The sequence below is a fragment of the Syngnathoides biaculeatus genome, chromosome 10, assembly GCF_019802595.1.
Source record: "Syngnathoides biaculeatus isolate LvHL_M chromosome 10, ASM1980259v1, whole genome shotgun sequence".
Lineage (NCBI taxonomy): Eukaryota > Metazoa > Chordata > Actinopteri > Syngnathiformes > Syngnathidae > Syngnathoides > Syngnathoides biaculeatus.
The window spans coordinates 23,494,387-23,515,049 of record NC_084649.1 but is presented as its reverse complement, the minus strand read 5'-3'; the positions used below and the strand labels follow the sequence as shown (position 1 = coordinate 23,515,049).

General features: G+C 42.5%; 1 protein-coding gene across 7 annotated transcripts; it reads right to left on the bottom strand.

The window, feature by feature from the left end:
• Positions 1-564: 564 nt before the first annotated feature.
• On the bottom strand, positions 565-18,776 carry LOC133507712 (potassium voltage-gated channel subfamily A member 10). 7 transcript variants are annotated; one of them, XM_061833045.1, is made up of 7 exons: positions 18,554-18,776; positions 17,180-17,469; positions 14,680-14,843; positions 14,533-14,589; positions 6,742-6,847; positions 3,380-4,528; positions 565-3,242 (listed from the first exon to the last, which is right to left on the bottom strand). In XM_061833045.1, the coding sequence occupies exons 5-7, from the start codon at positions 6,745-6,747 to the stop codon at positions 2,640-2,642; spliced, it is 1,758 nt and encodes a 585-aa protein (XP_061689029.1). In that variant the 5' UTR covers positions 6,748-6,847; positions 14,533-14,589; positions 14,680-14,843; positions 17,180-17,469; positions 18,554-18,776; the 3' UTR covers positions 565-2,639. The 7 variants fall into 7 exon arrangements, with proteins under 7 accessions (XP_061689029.1, XP_061689028.1, XP_061689031.1 ...); XM_061833044.1 differs by having other exon boundaries at positions 14,680-14,790; positions 17,180-18,776; XM_061833047.1 differs by lacking the exons at positions 14,533-14,589; positions 14,680-14,843; positions 17,180-17,469; positions 18,554-18,776 and adding an exon at positions 9,181-9,492 and having other exon boundaries at positions 3,380-3,456; positions 3,538-4,528.
• Between the last annotated feature and the right edge of the window lie 1,887 nt (positions 18,777-20,663).

Here is a 20,663-nt window from a genome sequence, read left to right as displayed (position 1 = left end):
CATCCGTCCATCCATTTGACCCCCCCCCAAAAAAAAATTAAAAGATTGAAATTGGAAAACAGGAGAAACAAAGAAACACTAATAATATTAGGATGGAATACAAAAATATCTGAAAATATTCGATCCAAATAAAGCACATTGCAAGGGAAAATAACACAAAAATAATGTTAAATAAATGACAAAATTGACGAAAAAAAATTTGAACATGTTTGATAACAAATTAAAAGACTAAATTCGATTTTTGTCAGAAATATACAAAAACAAACTGAGGGGGAAAATAAAACAAAGGTATTATTAGATCATGAAGACTATATATATATATATAATATATATATATATATATATATATATATATATATATATATATATATATATTTGTATCCATATATATATATATGGATACAAATAAAGCACATTGCAAGGGAAAATAACAAAAATAATTTTAAATAAATGACAAAATTGACAAAAAAAATCTGAACATGTTTGATAACACAAATTAAAAGAAATGTAGTCTTAATTTTTGTCAGAAATCAGAACTATACAAAAACAAACTGAGGGGGGAAAATAAAACAAAGGTATTATTAGATCATGAAGACTATATATATATATATGTATATATATATACACACACATATACATACACAGACACACATGAAAATGTTAAATCAAAACCACTACACATAGAAACTATCATTTAAAACGGACAAAAATGTAAAAATAATATATTCTGTAAATTAGAGCATTAAAACTGGTGTGGACTGTAGGTTATCGTTTATGATGCGCTTGTTTCACCATTTTAGCAAATATCCAAATGATGAGCGCTTGACACCAGCCAGTTCATAGCATACGTTTAATCATGGAAGGCACTCGTTACAGAAAACACAAAACGTCACTCGCTCGTCAATTCGTTACAACTGAGAACTAATGTGTGCCAACTCCGTTATATTTAATTTTTTTGTCATGACTGACTAGAGAAAGGGCATCCGTATCTTTCAGGCGAATCCTGGTCTAAATTGAGCTTCAGTTCCAATTCTCGAGCATCTCCTGGTTCGTCAGCGCTCAAACGTTTATTGTGCCCCTTGCAAAACGGCAACCGTGGAGTTAGCCCGTTCTAACTGTCAGTGGCCCAAATGCTAGCTCCAAACATAAAGTGCTGAGTCGCCAAATCACCAAATGATGCCGCCCTGACATCTTATTTCTCCCCATTTAATTATTGCGGTGTTCCCGGGGTTCAAACAGGGTTCCCCTACGCCCACATGTCAACATTATTGCATACAGTAAGTTTATTGCAAGATTTACCCGCGTCACGGAGCTACATTATCACGATTAAAATGCGGCATGCACGTCTAACAGTCTTATTTGATTATCACTAGAGCATTAAAATCCTTATAATTAGCTACATTCGTTATGTCATAGCTTTGTATTAGCTTCATTTCTGCATGCCATCCTATATAAATAATCCATATTGTTTCAAGTGTGCAAAGGCAATTGTTATGCCCCCTCACCACCACCACCAATTTCCTTTTTTCCAAAATATAAATCTTGATAAATGTTCTTTCCTGAGGCTTCCAAAGTGCGCACGCGGAGATTAGCATTCAGCGCAATCGTTTGAAAAGCTTTTTAAATTGTACTTTAAAGATTTTATATTGCATAAATACGCTCAGCTGGCAAGAAAACATCAAATGTACATTTTTTTTTGTTTTGCATGCATTCACGTCCTAGTAGCATTTGATTGATAATTTGCAGCTCATTTAAAATGTGCAAACAATGCAGAATATCACATGTCGTCGGTTTAGCTTGATACGATAAGTTGGAGCCTCACATGCATTTTTTGGGGTTGTTGTGTTAATAGAGGGAGGGGGGGGGGCTGGGGGGTGGTCGTCACAAGGACAGGCCGGACAGGACTCCACCAGTGAACATGATGCCTCTGCAAAGATAACATTTTAAATACTACAACTATTCATAATCATTTAAAATAGATGCATTTGCATTGTACATCTTTCCTTTTTTCTACATTTTGGAAATTTTTACTACATTTTTTTCAAACAGTTTGAACCAATGGTCCATCCAAAACTGGATGACCTTTTTAGTCCAACTTTTTTATTTTATTTCTAGTTAGAATTTTGTCAATGTCTTCCTCGCGGTTGTTAAGATGTTTAATTTTGTCACAGACACTTTCCATACTTTACTGAAAAATAATTATGCTCTGAAGTTGCCTCTTAACATGCATGCAACTTGGCTACTGAAATTGTAAGGGAAAAAAAAAAGTGAGCTAACATAACTGAGCACAAGCGACGTCATCAAGTAAAATAACAAATTCGGATAAACGTTTACTTTTTTGTGTGATTTTAACGGATAAATGATTGATTTGGCAGTATTTTTAAATATGTTTTTCAGAAAATTGGTTATCTGTTGTGGTATATAAAGGAAAATTTATGATATAGCAAATAAATTGTCTATAATGTGCATTGTTGGTGGTTGAGCTGGACTAAATAATTTTGTTTTTTTCCCTTTTCAAAACAGCAAAAAATGATAAAATAAGGATCTGATTTTCAAAAATGTTGTTGCTGGAATTGTCCTCCAACTATAGAATAATAATAATAATAATTGTTTTTTTTTTTTTTTTAGAGGTGCGTCAATTACTTTTGGGATTCGTTATTCCCAGTAGTGCTTGTCCCCCCCCCCTCCCCATCTTGGACAAGTAGCCCAGTAATATGGCAAATGAACAGATGGAATTTGCATTTGTCAAAATGGTTCCTCTTGCGCCGACTCGTGCATATTTCACTTCGTCCCAAAGAAGACAACTCAGGTAAAGGCCGTAGCAGTACAAAAAAAAACAAACAAACAAAAAAAAAACGCAGCGGAGGAAAATGTCGCTTTATGAGCGGAATGCGTTCTTCTCCATGCTCCAGGCGCTTTTGTCGAGCGATGCGGCGCTGCCGTACTTGCGGGCCAGCGTGCTCTTCTGCGCCTCGGTGGCGGCGTCGATCATCTGCTTCTCCTCTTGCTCCGATTCGCGGTGGTAGAAGTAGTTGAAGTTGGACACGATGACGGGCACGGGCAGCGCGATGGTCAGCACGCCGGCGATGGCGCACAGCGTTCCCACCATCTTGCCGCCGATGGTGATGGGGCACATGTCTCCGTAGCCCACCGTGGTCATGGTGACCACCGCCCACCAGAATCCGTCCGGGATGCTGACGAACTGCGTCTGGGGCTCGTCGACTTCGGCAAAGAAGATGGCGCTGGAGAAGAGGATGACGCCGATGAAGAGGAAGAAGATGAGCAGGCCGAGCTCTCGCATACTGGCCTTGAGGGTCTGCCCCAGGATCTGGAGCCCCTTGGAGTGTCGCGACAGCTTGAAAATGCGGAACACTCTCACCAGGCGGATGATTCTCAGGATGGCGAGTGACGTGTTTTGGCTGGAGTTGGCGTCATCGCTGGGAGTGGTTGCCAGTTCTGTGCCCAGAGTGACGAAGTACGGGATGATGGACACGATGTCGATGACGTTCATGATGTTGTTGAAGAAGTCGCTCTTACTGGGACACGCGGCGAAGCGGACGCCGACCTCAAAGCAGAACCAGATAATGCAGATGGTCTCTACGATAAAGAAAGGGTCCGTGAGGTAGGCTAGGACGTCTTTGGCAGCGGGATAAGTACTTGAACCTTCCCTGGTCCCATTAACAACACGAGCCACGTCGGGAGGGAAATCTCCGCCCTCGCGGAACTCCGGTAGGGTTTCTAAACAAAAGATAACAACGGAGATGATGATGACAAACACAGAGACCAGCGCGACGGATTTGGCGGCACTGGAACTCTCAGGGTACTCGAACAGGAGCCAGAACTGTCTCTGAAGCTCGTTGGTGGGTAACAGGACCTCAGGCTCTTTGATGAACCCTTCGTCTTCGCGGAACTGCTCCATAGCTTCGTGGCCCAGCTGATAGAAGACGATCTCACTGGCGAAAACATCTAATGGGACATTGGCTGGCCTTCGGACCCTCCCGCCAGACTGGTAGAAGTACAGGACGCCGTCGAAAGAAGGTCGGTTACGGTCAAAGAAATATTCGTTCTTCATGGGGTCAAAGTGGCGCATTCGTTTGACGGGGTCGCCCAGTAGAGTCTCCGGGAACCGGTTGAGCGTGCTCAGGTGCGTCTCGAACATCAGGCCCGAGACATTGATGACCACTTTTTGGTCTCGGTCCTCCACGCCAATCTTCTCGAACAAGTCCTCGTTGTCGTAGCAGTCCCTTTGCATCCTGCTGAAGACAGTCTCGGAACCCGACTCACCGCTCACCAGGAGCTTCAGATTAGCGATCAGGCTGCAGCTACTGGAAGTGGCTTTGGACGGCGTGGAAGGGGAAGGACCCTCGCGGCGGCCCCAGCGAGGGGACGGGCGCGGGGAGGGCAGGCGGTGGGGTGATGCCTCGGGATCCCTGGCCTCCGACGTGGGCGACGTTGGGTAGCCCGAATCGCTGGGGTCGCCCAAGTTGAGGACCGCATCGTCCACGTTTTCGAAGTTAACCAGAGGAACCTAGATAGCGATATAGTACAAAATGAAGACAAATAAAACAGCAGAATTTAGGAGGAATGGAAAAAAAAAATCTGCATAGATTTGCGTATTTGGACGATACACTGATAAATTGTGGTTCTGAGGCTAAATCAATAGTTGTGCTTTGACACCATCCACCGAAATCTTTGTTGTTGTTGTCCATGTATCGTGCTTTTTTCCATCTGGGTTGGAGATGTTCTGTTTTGTTGGTTTGTCCTTGAATGCACCTTGTCAAACTGAAACCTTGTGTCCATTCGCACCTGATGGCAAGGAATAGCTTGCATAGTCTACTTTGCTATCACAATTTGTCTGGAAACCCGCAAAAATGTATTATTTTTGTGAAAATGCCAAAAGGTTTTTTGATGATTTAACACTGTTAGTGTAACGTGCAAGTGCGCATGTTTTTTTTTTTTGGCCCACGGGTGTTGTCACGTTAGCTTGTGGTAGTGTGTTATTTGGGCTTGTAAGCTGGCTAATGCTATTCATGATTCTGTACTGAAATATGTCCCTATGGAAAAATATGACAAGCTGTGATGACCCCTAATTGGGACAAGACGAAAGGAAAAGAAGAAGAAGAAGAAGATGAAGAAGAAGAAGAAGAAGAAGGAGAAGAAAGAAGGAAGAAGGAGAAGGAAGATGGAGGAGAAGGGGAAAGAAGGAAAGAGGAGGAGAAGGAAGAAGGGAGAAGAAGGAGAAGAAGAGGAAAAGGAAGGAGAAGGAGAAGAAGAAGAAAGGAGAAGAAGGAACGAGAAGGAGAAAGAAGGAGGAGAAGAAAGGAAGAACAAAGATGAAGAAGAAGAACAAAGATGAAGGAGAAGAAGAAAGAATGAAGAAGTAGAAGGAGAGGACTCAAGGAGAAGAACCTCCTCCTCCTTCCTTCCCCTTCTTCTCCTCCTCCTCCCTTCCTTCTCCTTCCTCCCTCCTTCCCCTTCTCCTTCTCCTCCTCTTCCTTCTCCTTCCTCCTTTCTTCTCCTTCTCCTCCCTCCTTCTCCTCCTCTTCCTTCTCCTCCTCCCTCCTTCTTCTCCTTCTCCTCCTCTTCCCCTTCCTTCTCCTTCTCCTCCTCCTCCCTCCTTCTTCTCCTCCTTCCTTCTCCTTCTTCTCCTTCCTTCCTCCCCTCTCTTCCTCCTTCCTCCCCCCTCTTCCTTCTCCTCTTCCTCCCTCCTTCCTCCTCCTTCTCCTCCTCTTCCTCCTTCTCCTCCTCCTCCCTCTTCCTTCTCCTTCCTCCTTTCTTCTCCTTCTCCTCCTCTTCCTCCCTCCTTCCTCCTTCTCCTTCTCCTCCCTCCTTCCTCCTCCTTCCTTCTCCTTCTCCTCCCTCCTTCCTCCTCCTTCTCCTCCTCCTCCTCCTCCCTCCTTCCTCCCCCCTCTTCCTCCCTCCTTCCTCCTCCTTCTCCTCCTCCTCCCTCCTTCCTCCTCCTCCTCCTTCCTTCCCCTTCTTCTCCTCCCTCCTTCCTTCTCCTTTCTCCCTCCTTCCTCTTCCCCTTCTCCTCCTCTTCCTTCTCCTCCTTCTCCTTCCTCCTCCTTCCTTCCTCCTCTTCCTCCTTCTCCTCCCTCCTTCTCCTCCTCCCTCCTTCCTCCTTCTTCTCCTTCTCCTCCTCTTCCTTCTCCTCTTCCTCCCTCCTCCCCCCTCTTCCTTCTCCTCCTCCTCCTCCTCCCTCCTTCTCCTCCTCCTCCTCCTCCTCCCTCCTTCTTCTCCTCCTCCTCCCTTCCTTCTCCTTCTTCTCCTTCCTTCCTCCCCTCTCTTCCTCCTTCCTCCCCCCTCTTCCTTCTCCTCTTCCTCCCTCCTTCCTCCTCCTTCTCCTCCTCTTCCTCCTTCTCCTCCTCCTCCCTCCTTCCTCCCTCCTTCTTCTCCTCCTCCTCCCTCCTTCCTTCTCCTTTCTCCCTCCTTCCTCTTCCCCTTCTCCTCCTCTTCCTTCTCCTCCTTCTCCTTCCTCCTCCTTCCTTCCTCCTCTTCCTCCTTCTCCTCCCTCCTTCTCCTTCTCCTCCTTCCTTCTCCTTCTTCTCCTCCTCCTCCTCCTCTTCCTTCTCCTTCTTCTCCTCCTCCTCCTCCCTCCTTCCTTCTCCTTCTTCTCAGAAAGAAGGAGAAGAAGAAGAAGAAGGAGGAGGAGAAGGAGAAGAATAAGAAAGAAGAAGCAATAATCAGTGTCAATTATTTACGCATTTTCTGAATTTCTTTCGATGTAATATTTGTGCTAACCTCCATCGATGTCCGTCTCCTCGGCTGTCAGGAACGCAGGAGGGGGTCCCGCTCGGACCTCGGTCCTGCTGGGTGGCATGCAGGCAGGTTCAGTCTTCTCCGTAACCTGAAATCAGAGAAGCGTAAAAAGCAACCCTGCTGTGTCCACCCCCCCCCCAAAAAAAAAAAAAAAAAAAAAAAATCATGGTCCCATTTTGTTCGCATCAGCACACAACTCGCCACCTGATACCGACAAATGTTCCAACTTGAGATCACAACGGAACTGAAACCTCGGCAACTTTGCCCGGGAAACTGCTTACGCCGAATGAACCTTTGTGAGTGTGCGCGCACCGATCAGGTGTTACAACAAAATCGCCCAGAACATTGCAGATTAAAAAAAAAAAAAAAAAAACAACATTCGGTACACCTGCACCTGCACTCCAGTGCCATCCAACACAACCAACATGAAACAAAACAAAACCGTCAGGTTCATCACATAACCGCTGGGCAAATATGCAAATAACAGGGACAGAGCAGCTCTTGGCTGACCAGCTGCACCTCCGAACCACGTTCCGAGTCGGCCTCACCGTTGTGCCTCTTTGTGTTGCCTTCTCAGGTCAAAAGGTTACAAATTGTGAAGCAGATGGCAACACCAAAACAAACACTAAACATTTCTTCAAAGCTTCCGCAGTTTCCTGATAAACCTGCCAGAGATTAGCAGGGCACCTGATTTAAAGCACGTTTATGGCGTTCAGGAGTATCTGCTTAAAGTCAGCAGGGGGTGGGGGGCATCACCTTTCCAGGTGTCGCTGGGTCACACTCCTGCTCACAAACGGAATGCTTCGGGCAAGAATAGTAACAAAAACAAATGCGTGATAAAACAATAATTCTAACCTTTCCCTCCTGTTTACGATGTATTTGCACAAATTCTCTATCAAAAACCATTTTTTAAAACACGAAGAAAACATAAACATATATATATATATATATATATATATATATGTAGATGTCAGATAAATTAATATTTAATAACACAAAATAATAAAAACGAGAATTAAAGAAAAACAGCTCCACATAAATACACAAACTGTTGTAAATGGATGGATGAAAATAAAATGTATATTTTTTTGAATGAAAACTACATACAATACCTATAAACGTCGGAGAAGTGTGGACCAAACATTTCTGCTGTCATCAGTTTCTTCCCGCACTTATATCCATCCCATCCATTTTCTTTACCGCTTATCCTCACAAAGGTCGCAGGGAGTGCTGGAGCCTATCCCAGCTGTCAACGGGCAGGAGGCGGGGTACACCCTGGACTGGTTGCCAGCCAATCGCAGGGCGCAGGGAGACAAACAGCCGCACTCACAATCACACCTATGGGCAATTTAGAGTGTCCAATTAGGATGTGGGAGGAAACCGGAGTGGCCGGAGGAAACCCACGCAGCCACGGGGGAGAACGTGCAAACTGCACACAGGAGGGTGTGGGATCGAACCCGGGTCCTCAGAATTGTGAGGCCAACAGTTTCCAGCTGACCCTACCGTGCCGCCATTTCTAAATATACTTTCATAATTGAAATTATTTTTCTGTCTTTTTTTTTTTTAGCCATTGTTGAATATTTTCCCCTCACGTTTCTTCATGTTTTCATCACATTCATGTTTATGTCGTTACCTACTGTTCAAATACAATCTAAACTACACTCGGGTAAACCCCCCCCACCCCATATTTCATTTTTGTTCATTTTCTTCACATACACTCGTTATGTCTGTGCTGATGAACGACTGTAAAGTTTGCAGGGGTCGCCTTACGCTGGGGGGGGGGGGGTAAATAAGGTTAAAAAAACAAAACAAAACAATTTTTAAAACACGAAGAAAATATAAACCTAAATATATATCTACATGTAAAATAAATACATATTTATTACAACACCAAATAATTCAAAAAATAAAGAAAAACAGCTACATATAAATATATAAACTACTACAAAATGTGATTTTTAAAATATATTACATGCACACATACACGGTGATAAATAAAACGAACAAAAACAGCCGCACAGGGGTGCATATAGCTACATTTTTGAGTACATCTGAGTTTTTAAAACTAAAATTTACAAAAATTCATTGCTTGCTGACTCTGTCTCCATAGGATGAATTATGAAATACTTTATGGGGCTTGGTAGGAACCATTGAGGTCAGGGTTACCTGCAAAGCTTGAATGGAGGCAACCGGACACTTCTCTGTTTTTGTTGAAGATATTTTTTTCTTTGTTTTCACTATTCCAGCGCAGCCACAAACATTCGGCAGCAAGACACGAGAGAATAAAGAAATACTGATGGTGCAATGTCAGACGGAAAAAAAAATAAAAATAAAAAAAAAAACTTTGCGAGCTGACATTGAACAAATGACCCCATCACCTTCGGCATCACGCAAACAAATCGAAAGGTTGACCCCACTCACCTTCCGGCTGGGCAGGAGTGCGCTCCACTTCTTCTTCTTCTTCTTTTTCTTTGCACTTGAACCCTCCTCAGCTCGCCCTCACTCCCACCCCAAGAGCGTCCCCAACGAGGCTCCCGTTGGGTAATTGAACACCTGGTAGGAAACGAGAGCTGGCCCACATGCGCAGAAAAACAAAACAAGGCGCGCGCACACACTCGTGTAGGGTTTTAAACGCTGAGGGAGGGGTGGGGGCAGGGGGGGGGGGGCACCTGGCATCTTCCCACCTTCCCCCCCGAGCGTCAGCTCCGTGATAGGAGATTTAACGCCCGACGTGGTGTGAAGGAAGGCTCACCCCTCCTCCTCCTCCTCCTCCTCCCACGTTTTTTTTTTGTCCTTCCCGCATTGTAAGCATGCACACACGCCAGGATCGTCCAATCCGGCGTCGGTTCGGGGATTAGACTGCATTGTGCCCCCCCCCCCGCCCCCAACCCACCAATTCAGTGCGCAATACCTGACAGAGCACCTGCACACATGCACACATCTGTCCAGCCGTCTCACGCTTGGTAAAAGCATTTCAAAGGAATATTGATTTTCTTTTTTTTAAATTAAATCTCACACATGTGTGGGGATCACCCTCACTTGAGTGCGACGTTCAGGGAAAATTACTCCTTCATTGTCCTCGTCAAATGTGCAAAGTGTACATTTGGAGCAAGTCGGAGTCTATCAAGAGACAATCCGCACTTAATATTGGATTCCAAGGTGACTTTTTTTTGTACAGGGATTAAAAAAAAAAAAAAAAAAAAATATATATATATATATATATATATATATATATATATATATTCATTATTTAAAAAAAATATATATATATACACACACACACTAAGGGGACTTTTTTGTACAGGGATTAGAAAAATATATATATTCATTCATTATCACATATATATATATATATATATATATGATAATGAATGAAACAAAGACTTAAAATCTCATTTTACCTAATATGAATAAATAAAATCTTGCTCTAAAGGTTTTACAAAAATATTGTAAAATTCTTTAAATAAGTAAATAAAAATGTACAAATGATGTATGTCGGAATGTTCAAATATTGAAATTAGGGCAGCACGGTGGAGCAGATGGTAAATTGTTTGTTTCACAGTTTTGAGCACCCGGGTTCAATCCTGACCTCTCCGATTTCCTCCCACATCCCCCCCCCCCCCAAAAAAAAAAAAGCAACATTATTTGGACAGTCTAAATTGCCCATAGGTTTGATTGTGAGTGCAGCTGTTTGTCTCGATGTGCCCTGCAATTGGCCGGCAACCAGTTCAGGGTTTAACCTTGCCTCCTGCCCGTTGACAGCTGGGATAGGCTCCAGCACTCCCTGTGACCCTTTTGTGGATAAGCGGCAAAGAAAATGGATGGTTTTACATATATTTAAAATAATGAATGAAAAAGACTTAAAATCTAATTTTGCCTAATTTGAATGAATAAAAAGCTTGCTCTAAAGTTTTTACAAAATGATTGTAAAATTCTTTAGAAATAATAAATAATTAAATAAATAAAAATATACGCATGATATACAATATTGTTTAAAGATCTTTTTTTAAGAATCAAATTTTGAAATTAAAACTTTAGGAACAATTTTCAAAAATGCATAATCAGAACTTTTTGTCTCTAAAGTTTCCACCTAAATACAACAAAGTGCAACTCATGCACTAAATGACACTGTCATCCTCTTCCGTTTAAGTTCGTGGTTCGTGGGATCAGAACAAAAAAAAGTTCGTGCAATTGTGGTCTTAGTACAAATGTCCAAAAGCTGTCAATATTTCATGTAAAGTGATCCCTTTTACGGTCCTAACATGGGGATGCGCTGAACCGCAAGCTGCCGCTCGACTTGCATCCAAGTCTGAACCTCATTGTCTGGGATGTTGGCCCAGTGTTGCGCTGAGGAATCCAGAAGCGTGTTGAATGCAACCATACGCCAAAATTGGAACTCACGCTTGATTTCAATGAGCATTCATCTCCAAGATACGCCATTTACTTTTGCACTTGACTTAAAAATGACAACGCTCACGTTAGCCCATTATTGGTATAAAACATTTGGTTTCAGCAGCGGCTTGACCTTGCAAACCTTCCCGCCAAAGTTCCTCGCTGACGTTCTGCCATCCGGGCGTACAATTTGGAGGCAATAGGCGAGAATCTCATGTTACCCGCTTCCAACCACAGCGCTCCCGTGCTGCCGTGGTGCTGCGGGTTGCCCCCGCTTTCCTGTAGCACTGCGGCGCCGGCGTCACCGCTGCAGCCTGCACGGCGCGCGTCAAGGTCGACGTCCCCCCCCACCCCCCCCCCCAAAAAAAAAAAAAAAAAACTCGTTTTAAGTCTTTACAGTCGAGCGTTCGCTATCCATCATATTAGGCCGTCGCCTCCAACGCGGTTGGGGGGTGGGGGTGGGGATCTGATTGTGTGCAGCCATGAGTTTAAACTTCGCTAAGTATGCCAGCGAGGCTCGAGTGCATGCAAGGTTATGGAAGGACATGGGTGTGCATTCACAACCAGAATCCAAACCAAAATCACCAGGAGAGCAATACTACTGACCACCATTAGGACTTCTCTCGTTCCAGTTTCACGGCCACCAAACTAGCAACACTAACAAACAATACAAAATGATTGCGATGTTTCACAATCTAAATTCAAATTGCTGCGACTGCGATTGTTGGCGTCATTCCGCATCGGGAGACGACAGATTTCTGTGCGAGACCACAGCGGTTTTGTTGTTCCACTTTTCGAGTATATTTTCCAACTTCTGAGACCAGTCGTAGCTGGCAAGATGATATCATCGAGATATTCTGCCAATGATATCAACGGTATCATGATACAGTCCAAAATTGTCAATCCGATTGATATTTGTTTTTTTGTTTTTTTTTGAGGAGGGCACAATTTTGTTATTTTTTATGAATTTTCAGACCGCGGCACAATTGCACGATGCAAAACAAAATTTAATCAACCATACCAACCATTTCACGATGCAGGTTAAAATTCATATCGCTGTTAAAGACGCGGCGAGAGCGCGGATAAATCGATGGCGACTGATTTGTGAGCGAGGCTGTGTTAAATGGCGAAAGGATGAGCTCCACCGCAGCATCCCGGGGGAGTCGTGACCCAGACGTCCCCTTCCTCTGCCCCCCCTGCAACGCGTCAGCTTCATCCGATCCAATGCTCAACAGCTCCCCCTGCTGCTGACAGACATCCAAATCTTACTCAATAAGTCACTTGCAGTCAATGTCGACAAAAGCAATTTTTTGTATCAGTGCGCTCGCGTGTGTGAAGTGGACTCCCGTGGGCAAGACACCAGTCATGAACCAACGGTGCAGGGCTGGACCCAAATGCAGGACTCCGAGACGAGGGCATGATGTTAGGCGTAGTTTTATTCTAAACTAAAGTTGTGCAATACAACACAGTCCAAGAAGGCAGGATCCAAAAATCAAGAAACAACGTCCAATAACAATGAGACAACCAAAGAGCATAACAAACGCGTGACTGGACTATAATGGCGCAGTGGCCGAATAACCCTGGATGCGGTAAAGCATACGCAACCAACTGGCAAATGCCACTGACAAAACTCCAACTTGGTCTAATCACAGTGCCTCATTTGAAACAGCTGTGACCGGCGACAGGTGCCATAGATGAAACCGCGGTGGCAAGGCCACGCCCCCTTGCACACGACAACCGGTCTGCACTGACATTGTACATTACAGAAAATAACAATAACAATAAATTGTATGGGGCGGCACGGTGGAGGAGCTGATAAAGCGAGTCTGCATGCTCTCCCTGTGCCTGCGTGGGTTTTCTCCGGATGGGCACTCCGGTTTCCTCCCACATCCCCAAAACATGCAACATGCATTAATCGGACACTCTAAATTGCCCCGAGGTGTGATTCTGAGCGCGACTCTTTGTCTCTATGTGCGCTGCGATTGGCTGGCAACCAGTTCAGGGTGTACCCCGTCTCCTGCCCCGCTGACAGCTGGGATAGGCTCCAGCACTCCCCGCAACCCTTGTGAGGACAAGCGGCTAAGAAAATGCATGGATGGATGATATGTAGACAATTCAGCAAACACGCTGCAAAGTAGTAAAGTTTTTCTCCATTGCTGTATGACCTTACTGCATACTTCAAGGACGGATATGGCCTACAAGTAAAGTAAAACTACTAATGGGCATTTGCCAGTTGGCTACTAACGCGTGACACGTGGCTACAAGTTGTGCCTCAACTGCAACACATATCTATTGTAAATATTGGAAACATTTTCCCCCTTTGGCTTGTTTTCACTGAAACTCTTGAGGAAAGCAATCAAAATACAAAAAAGACAAATGAAATTGTTTGTTTGTTTCTGTTTGCAGGGTGTGTGTGTGTGTGTTTCTGGTGCAGATGTGGTCCAGTTGCGCTAAGAAGATTAAAAGCAGTGCGACCCATCACGATACCCCCCCCAACCCAAGACTAAATTTGATATTGCACGCTTGACAGACACGCGTGGACGCTTGCCAGCAGTCATTAATTAAACCACAAGTAATCTCGCTAATATTGAGATCTGCCGTGATTGGCGGGAGGGACCGTGGGGCTCGACCAATCGCAGAGCAGGCTGTCATTTGACGCTGAGCCTTATCATTAATACACAAAACAAAAAACTAAGAAATTAATTAATTTATTAATTAAAATTAATAATAATAAAATTAATTTTAAAAATTATTTAAAAATTGAGTTAACATTTGTTCAATCAAACAAAACAATTTAAAAATGCAATGACATTGTAGAAATATACAATTATTTTTTATTGAAATATAAAAACTATCATTCAATAATTCCAATTTAAATGTCATGCAATGAGATTGTAGAAATATATAATAATTTTTTTTAAATATAAAATCTACAATTCAATAATATAATAATTGTTAATTTAATTTTTAAAAGAACAAATGCAATTAAAGTTATCTCTACCATTATCTATTATCATAGCGATCAACATTTTGAAACTAAATACAAAAAAATTGAATATATTAAAATATATATATATAAAAAGTGAAATTAATGAAAAAAATGAAAAATAAAAACTATAAATTAATTTTCTATAAACTTTCATAATTATTAAATATGAAGTAAATACAAATATTAACTTGAACTTTTTTTGACAAAACCATAAAAAATATATATATATTGAATTGATGAAAAAGCAATGAAAATAATAAAAAGTCAAATGTTAGTTTTTTAAAAAGTGTATTCTTTTACTGTCTGTATAAAATTACTTTACTAATTCAGAAAAACTTCATGCACTGCTTAAAATGGGGGAAGATGGGGGGGGGGGGGAGACGATGACGTACCAGCATATTTTCTGGAGCAAGATGGAAATCCTCTTCATTCCCGTCAGCGTTATCACCCTTCACAGCAGAAAAATTAATTATGGTGTTGCTCTTGATCAACAATTACAATGATCGATTATTATTTATTGTCACCACGTAACATTTTACCTGACAGTCGCTTGCCGGGGAAGGAAACGCTTGCGACGATCCTCCGCGATCCGACATCGCCGCGGAGGCGATTTAAGCGGCGCTTGTGAGTAAATCTCTCCAAAGCTTCACCTTAAGAAGAGTTTTGGCTCACAACGCGGCCAAGTTGACTGATCAACACAAACCTGCACGCAATCATCGGCAGTGTTGCAAAGAAAGCTCAAGTCGAACCGAAAACTTTTGTTTTTCTGGTTGCGGCAACATTTAAGCTCACAGATTTTGTAATGTGAGAGTGTGGGAAAAATCAGGGAGGTTAGAGGTGGGAGGTGGGGACACGTCACGGGATAATTGCTGAGGATAATCTCCTCGAAACATCGGACAACCGGGCCTTTGTGTCTATTGTTAGCAATTTTCAAGAGCAAATCTATGGAAGTACCATATTTTCCGCACTATAAGGCGCACCTAAAAGCCTTTAATTTTCTCAAAAGCCGACTGCGCGGCTTATAATCCGGTGCGCCTTATATACGGATAAATATTGAGCCTTTAGTGCAGCGCCATCTAATGGATGCATAACGTAACCCCGGCCTTTACTGTAGCGTCTATGCTATGCGCCTTATATATGAAAAAAGTTTTAAAATTAGCCATTCATTGAAGGTGCGCCTTATATTGTGGTGCGCCTTATAGTGCGGAAAATACGGTCAATTACTGCCGCCGGGATTTGAATTTGAAATGTAAAGTGATCACATTTTTAAAAGTTGCCGCCATTCGCTGTCTGAAATTCACCATCTGTCCCACCAGGTAGGGTTACTTCAGGTCAGAACCAAACAGCCAGCCAATCCAGTTCCGCTTTCTTTGTATGTGACGTCACGTGACCAAGAACGACAACTTATCGTCCCGCGTGGCCAACTTTAGCAAGTAAAGCTTAGACGACGCACTATCGGAGTAGTACGCGCGCACACTTTGTCTTTTTTGGCTTCTCTCGCTCACATTTTGAAATAAGAACCATATTTATTGATCGCGTGGATGGTTTTGGACGCAAGTCGCCGGATCACATTTGCGCGGCGTCGCCCGTGAGTCACTTTTTCGAAAAATGAAACTTGGAAGTGACAGCAACTACACTGAAAAAATTTGTTATTACAATTTTGGGCTTCATGAGGGCATCCAATTTTTGCACAATGCGAGCAGACTTATGTGGCTGTTATTATTATTATTATTAAGACTGGAGAGCTTGCTAATATTTGACACTCATACGGAGGGACGCGGGGGCTTATCTGAGGACAGCAGCTTTAAATCCTGCACAATGCACATCGTGCTAATCTCCGACGCTAATGCGCGTGCATGCCTCGAGTGACATCTTTCTTATGAAATATTACTGAAGCAAAGCTATGTGGCATGTGCAGTAATTAATTGGCCTTATACAGTGGATGTAGAAAGTCAACACGCATTTATTCAAATGACTTTTTTGTTGTTGTTGCTGTGAGACGCAAGTACAAAAACGTCAGGAAAAGCCTACTAGAAAAGTGTTGCCCCCCAAAACTTTTGTCACATGCTTTACAGTTTTTCTTGGAAGTTGTAGGCTCTTCTTTTGTCTTCCCCTTCGAAAAGAAACTTTCCAAAGACGTGTTTTTTACGCATCGTGCGAGGTTGTGGGGGTTGGGGACCACTGTACTGGAACATCTGAACTTTATTTAGACTTAATGGAAAAGATTAAAAATTCATATTTTACGGGCTCCATTAAAAAGAAAGGACATTATGAGGAAATGTTGGTCAACACTGACTTTTTCCATTTTCCAGAGCGGAAATAATTATGTATCGAACTCTGACGGAACCTAGCAGCCATCAAAAGATGATTCTGGTGACTTTTTCGTTTAATTTCATGTTATGAGATACATAATGATGGTGAACAGCTGGACGACGGTGTCGACATTCGGAGGATGAACCGGGCTTGTGGAAGATTTGAACCCAGGTCCTCAGAACTGCGATGCAAATGTGAACCACTTGCAAAACATGTTCATAAAACAGGACATAAAAATATTAATAAGGGAAATGAAACTTTTATGGGATTCCCCCCCCCCACACACACACACACACTCCGCAAAGCATGAAAGTCACTCCGATGAAAGCCATAAAAAGCCTTTTAAAAATGCAGCTCCAACAAAAAAAAAAAGGTGACCCGTTAGGAAACGAGCCCTCCGCACGTTACACTGAGGTGCTTTCGCGGTACTTTTGAGAGAAAACTAAATATGACGCCATTTTTGATTTTTGTGCAAGCGCAAGCAACTGGCGGAGCACAACAATCTAAGAGCAGGGGTCGGGAACCTTTTCGACTGAGAGAGTAAATGCCAAATATTTTTAAAATGTAATTTCAAAAGAGCCATGCAATATTTACAAAAAACTAAATACAGGTGTATTTGCGCATTTATGTAGAACCGACATTTTTAGAGTACGATAAAGTATTTCAATTCTTTTAAATAACATTGTGATGATATTGCTAAACAATGATGACAAAAGTACTTCTTACCGTGAATGCGACTTCAGGTGCTTCCTGGTTTTGCTGATGTCTTGATAGTCCGTTTCATACATCGTCAAGATTAAGCTCCACGCAGCCGTTGAGATTTCCATCCGTTAATCGTGAGCGTAATTTGATTTTCCATCATGCTGGTACGATGGTGAGCAGTTCTCGCCGACAGAGGCATGTCTTTTGTTCGTTTGATGATCTTGTCTTGATGCGAAGCTGGCAAAACCTTCATTGGCAGCGTCGAGTACGAATGCCTCGGCATACTCGCCATCTGGGAATTTAACCCTCCATCTCTATGAAAGATGTCCATTCTTGTTGAAAACTTCGGTGGTACTTCATATTTTTTTCTTTGAGCGACCTTGGTCAAAAGCATTTCCATAATTTAAGTCGGTCGGCGGCGTTCGACCCTTCTCCACCTGTAGACAACCAACTCTCACCCAATAACTACGGCAATTCCACTAGGCCAAACTGTCTCTACGTTATTTACACTGCCTCCCACACCTAACTACGGCAACCCCACTAGGACAAACTCACATGTACACTATGCCGTTATGAGGGTTTCCGCGGGCCATGTGATACCACCAAAAGAGCCAGGTATGGCTCGCGAGCCATAGGTTCCCCACCCCTGCTCTAAGCCCTTCCACCCACCGATTTCAACAGCCGCTTATCCTCACAAGGCTCGCAGGAGTGCTGGATCCTATCCCAGTTGTCATCAGGCAGGAGGCGGGGTACACCCTGAACTGGCTGCTAGCCAATCGCAGGGCACATAGAGACAAAGAGGCGCACTCACAATCACACCTAGGGGCAATTTTAGAGTGTCCAATTAATGTTGCATATTTTTGGGATGTGGGAGGAAACCCGGAGAAAACCCACACAGGCACAGGGGAGAACATGCAAACTCCACACAGGCGGGGCCGGGATTGAACCCGGGGACGTCAGAACTGCGAGGCCAACGCTTTACCAGCATGCCTCACCGTGCCGCCTCTTCGAAACTATGAAAAAAAAAAAAAATAAATTATGGTGGTCCTGTCTATCGCAAAAGAAAAGGTCTCGAGGACCCATGACCAAAATGAAACAGGAAGTTGACCATTTAAGGTTGCCAGTAAATTCCGTGATTCCTCCCAGAAAAATGGCCGAAATGATTTATGCGACTTTATTTTGCAATACTTGACACTCCTCATATTGTACTGCAATGATGACTTTCAACTGCGCTATTGTCGCTCCCCCAAATTCTACACCCCCCTCCCCTACGCGTCTGGATTCCATACGCCGTCGCCTGAGGTGACCCCGGCCCGTGACCGAGACGAAACCCCTCCGCGTTGACGCCGGGGGGGGGGGGGGTCCCCGAGGCCGACACGACCCGGTCGAGACACTCACCCGCTCCCGACGACCGTCGTCCTGGGCATCAAAGAGGATTTCGGACGCGGCGCCGGCCCGACCTCAGCTTGCCCCTCGTGTCGCCCCCCCCGAAGCGTCGACGCAACGCGCGAACTTGTTTTCCAGGAAATGCGGAACGCGATTAGAGAAAATCGAGCTTGTTTTTGTGTTAATCCTTTTAAAGCCAAACATTGCCGTTGGCACTCCACGTTGAGAGACCGAGAAATGAATCATTTAGTGGGGCGACGGCGCTGAAAGGTCAGCACGGTCTGCTTGTGGGCTACCTCCGAATTCTGAAGTCGAGGGTTTGAATCTGGCCAAGTTCTTGCGGGGGTTTTCTCACCGTCCTCTGACACTCCAAAAACATTATTATTATAGCCACATTCATTGAGAAAAAAAAAAAAAAGTCTACTTGTGCTCAGTGGTCCATTCCATTTTTTTTTACCACAAGAGGGCACTGGTGCGATCCACTGTCCCCCAATTAAAACACTACAACCAAAACTGTAGATGTTTTTTTTTAAATCTTTATTTTAATCTTCTAAACCTCCTAAACAGTTTTAAAATAAAGTTATTAATATTACTGATTTCTAAATGTCATGACAATTTCTTGTATAAAAACTACTCAGAAATAATGAAAATGATTATGAAATTCGATAAAAATAATCCTCCAATATTTTAAATTACTTGTAAATCTTCTATTATTAACAATTTTCCCCAGTAGTGCTACGCTTCAGCTCATTTTAATTTGTATTTTGATGTATTTTAATAACAAAACATTGAGAACAACTGTTGTTCAAAATAGTAATTATAATCACAAAACTCATAAAAAATATTACAATAAAAATGTTGATCCAATTTTGTTGCTTTTTTCAATTACATGCATTTTGTTAAATACAATTTTGCCATGACAACACGATTTTCATATTTAGGGGTACACAATATTTAATATTACAATATTAAAGATAATTTTTTTGTGGTGGCCACAAATTTTAAAGACAATTTTAAAATAAAGTTATTAGTATTACGGATTTGTAAATGACATGACAATTTCTTGTACAAAAAATACCAAAAAATAATGAAAATTATTGTGAAATGAGATTAAAATAATCTGCCATTATTTTACATAATTACTTTTGATACCTCTATGAGAATTATAATATTTTTCCCATTACTTTTACACTTTTGATCATTTAATTTGCGTTTTGATGTATTTTAATAACAAAACAAGAATAATTATAAGACAATTGTTCAAAATAGTAAACTATAATCACAGAAACTTATAAAAATATTCCGATAAAAATGTTCATTCAATTTTGTTTCTTTTGTCAATTACATGCATTTTTTAAAGACAATTTTGCCATTATAACACTTCTTCAGAGGGACACAATAATTAAATATTATATTATAACAAATATACTAACAAACTATATTTTCACATTATCTTATTGTACATTGCCTCAATTTCATTTTTTTTCCTTTGGGTGGTGGCCACAACTTTCATCGAGCATCTATAATGTAATTTTTATTTTTCCCATGTCTGGTTAACCAAAAGACGGCGTTTTGCTTGCTTTAAACACAATTTTGCCATTAAAACACTTCCTAATTTGGAGATTTTCTTTTTCAGAGGTAACAATAATTCAAGATTATATTAAAATATACTAAGAAACTATATTGTCACATTATCTTATTGTACATTGCCTCAATTTCTTTTTTTTTTCTTTTTTGGGGGTGGCCACAACTTTTATCGAGCATCTCTAATGTAATTTTTATTTTTCCCATGTCTGATTGACCAAAAGATGGCGTTTTACTTGAAATTTGTTGGTTTCAACCCTTTAAAGGGCGGCCATCTTTGGGAAGGATACTTGTCAATATGTTTGCAGAGCAACTCGACTCCTTTCAGGTCTCCTTTCCCTCTGTCTCATCCTCTTTTTCCGTTTCCTTCTTCTTCTTCTGTGCCTCCAGAACCCAAACGCTAAAAATAGCGCAGCCCGTGTTCATTTCCAAGCCGCATGGAGGGCGTGGACCGTGCGCTCGATGCCGAACGCACCGCGAGGCGTTTTTTTTTTTTCTTCTCAACGTGTCGTGCACGCCTCCCCGCGGCTACAAAGAC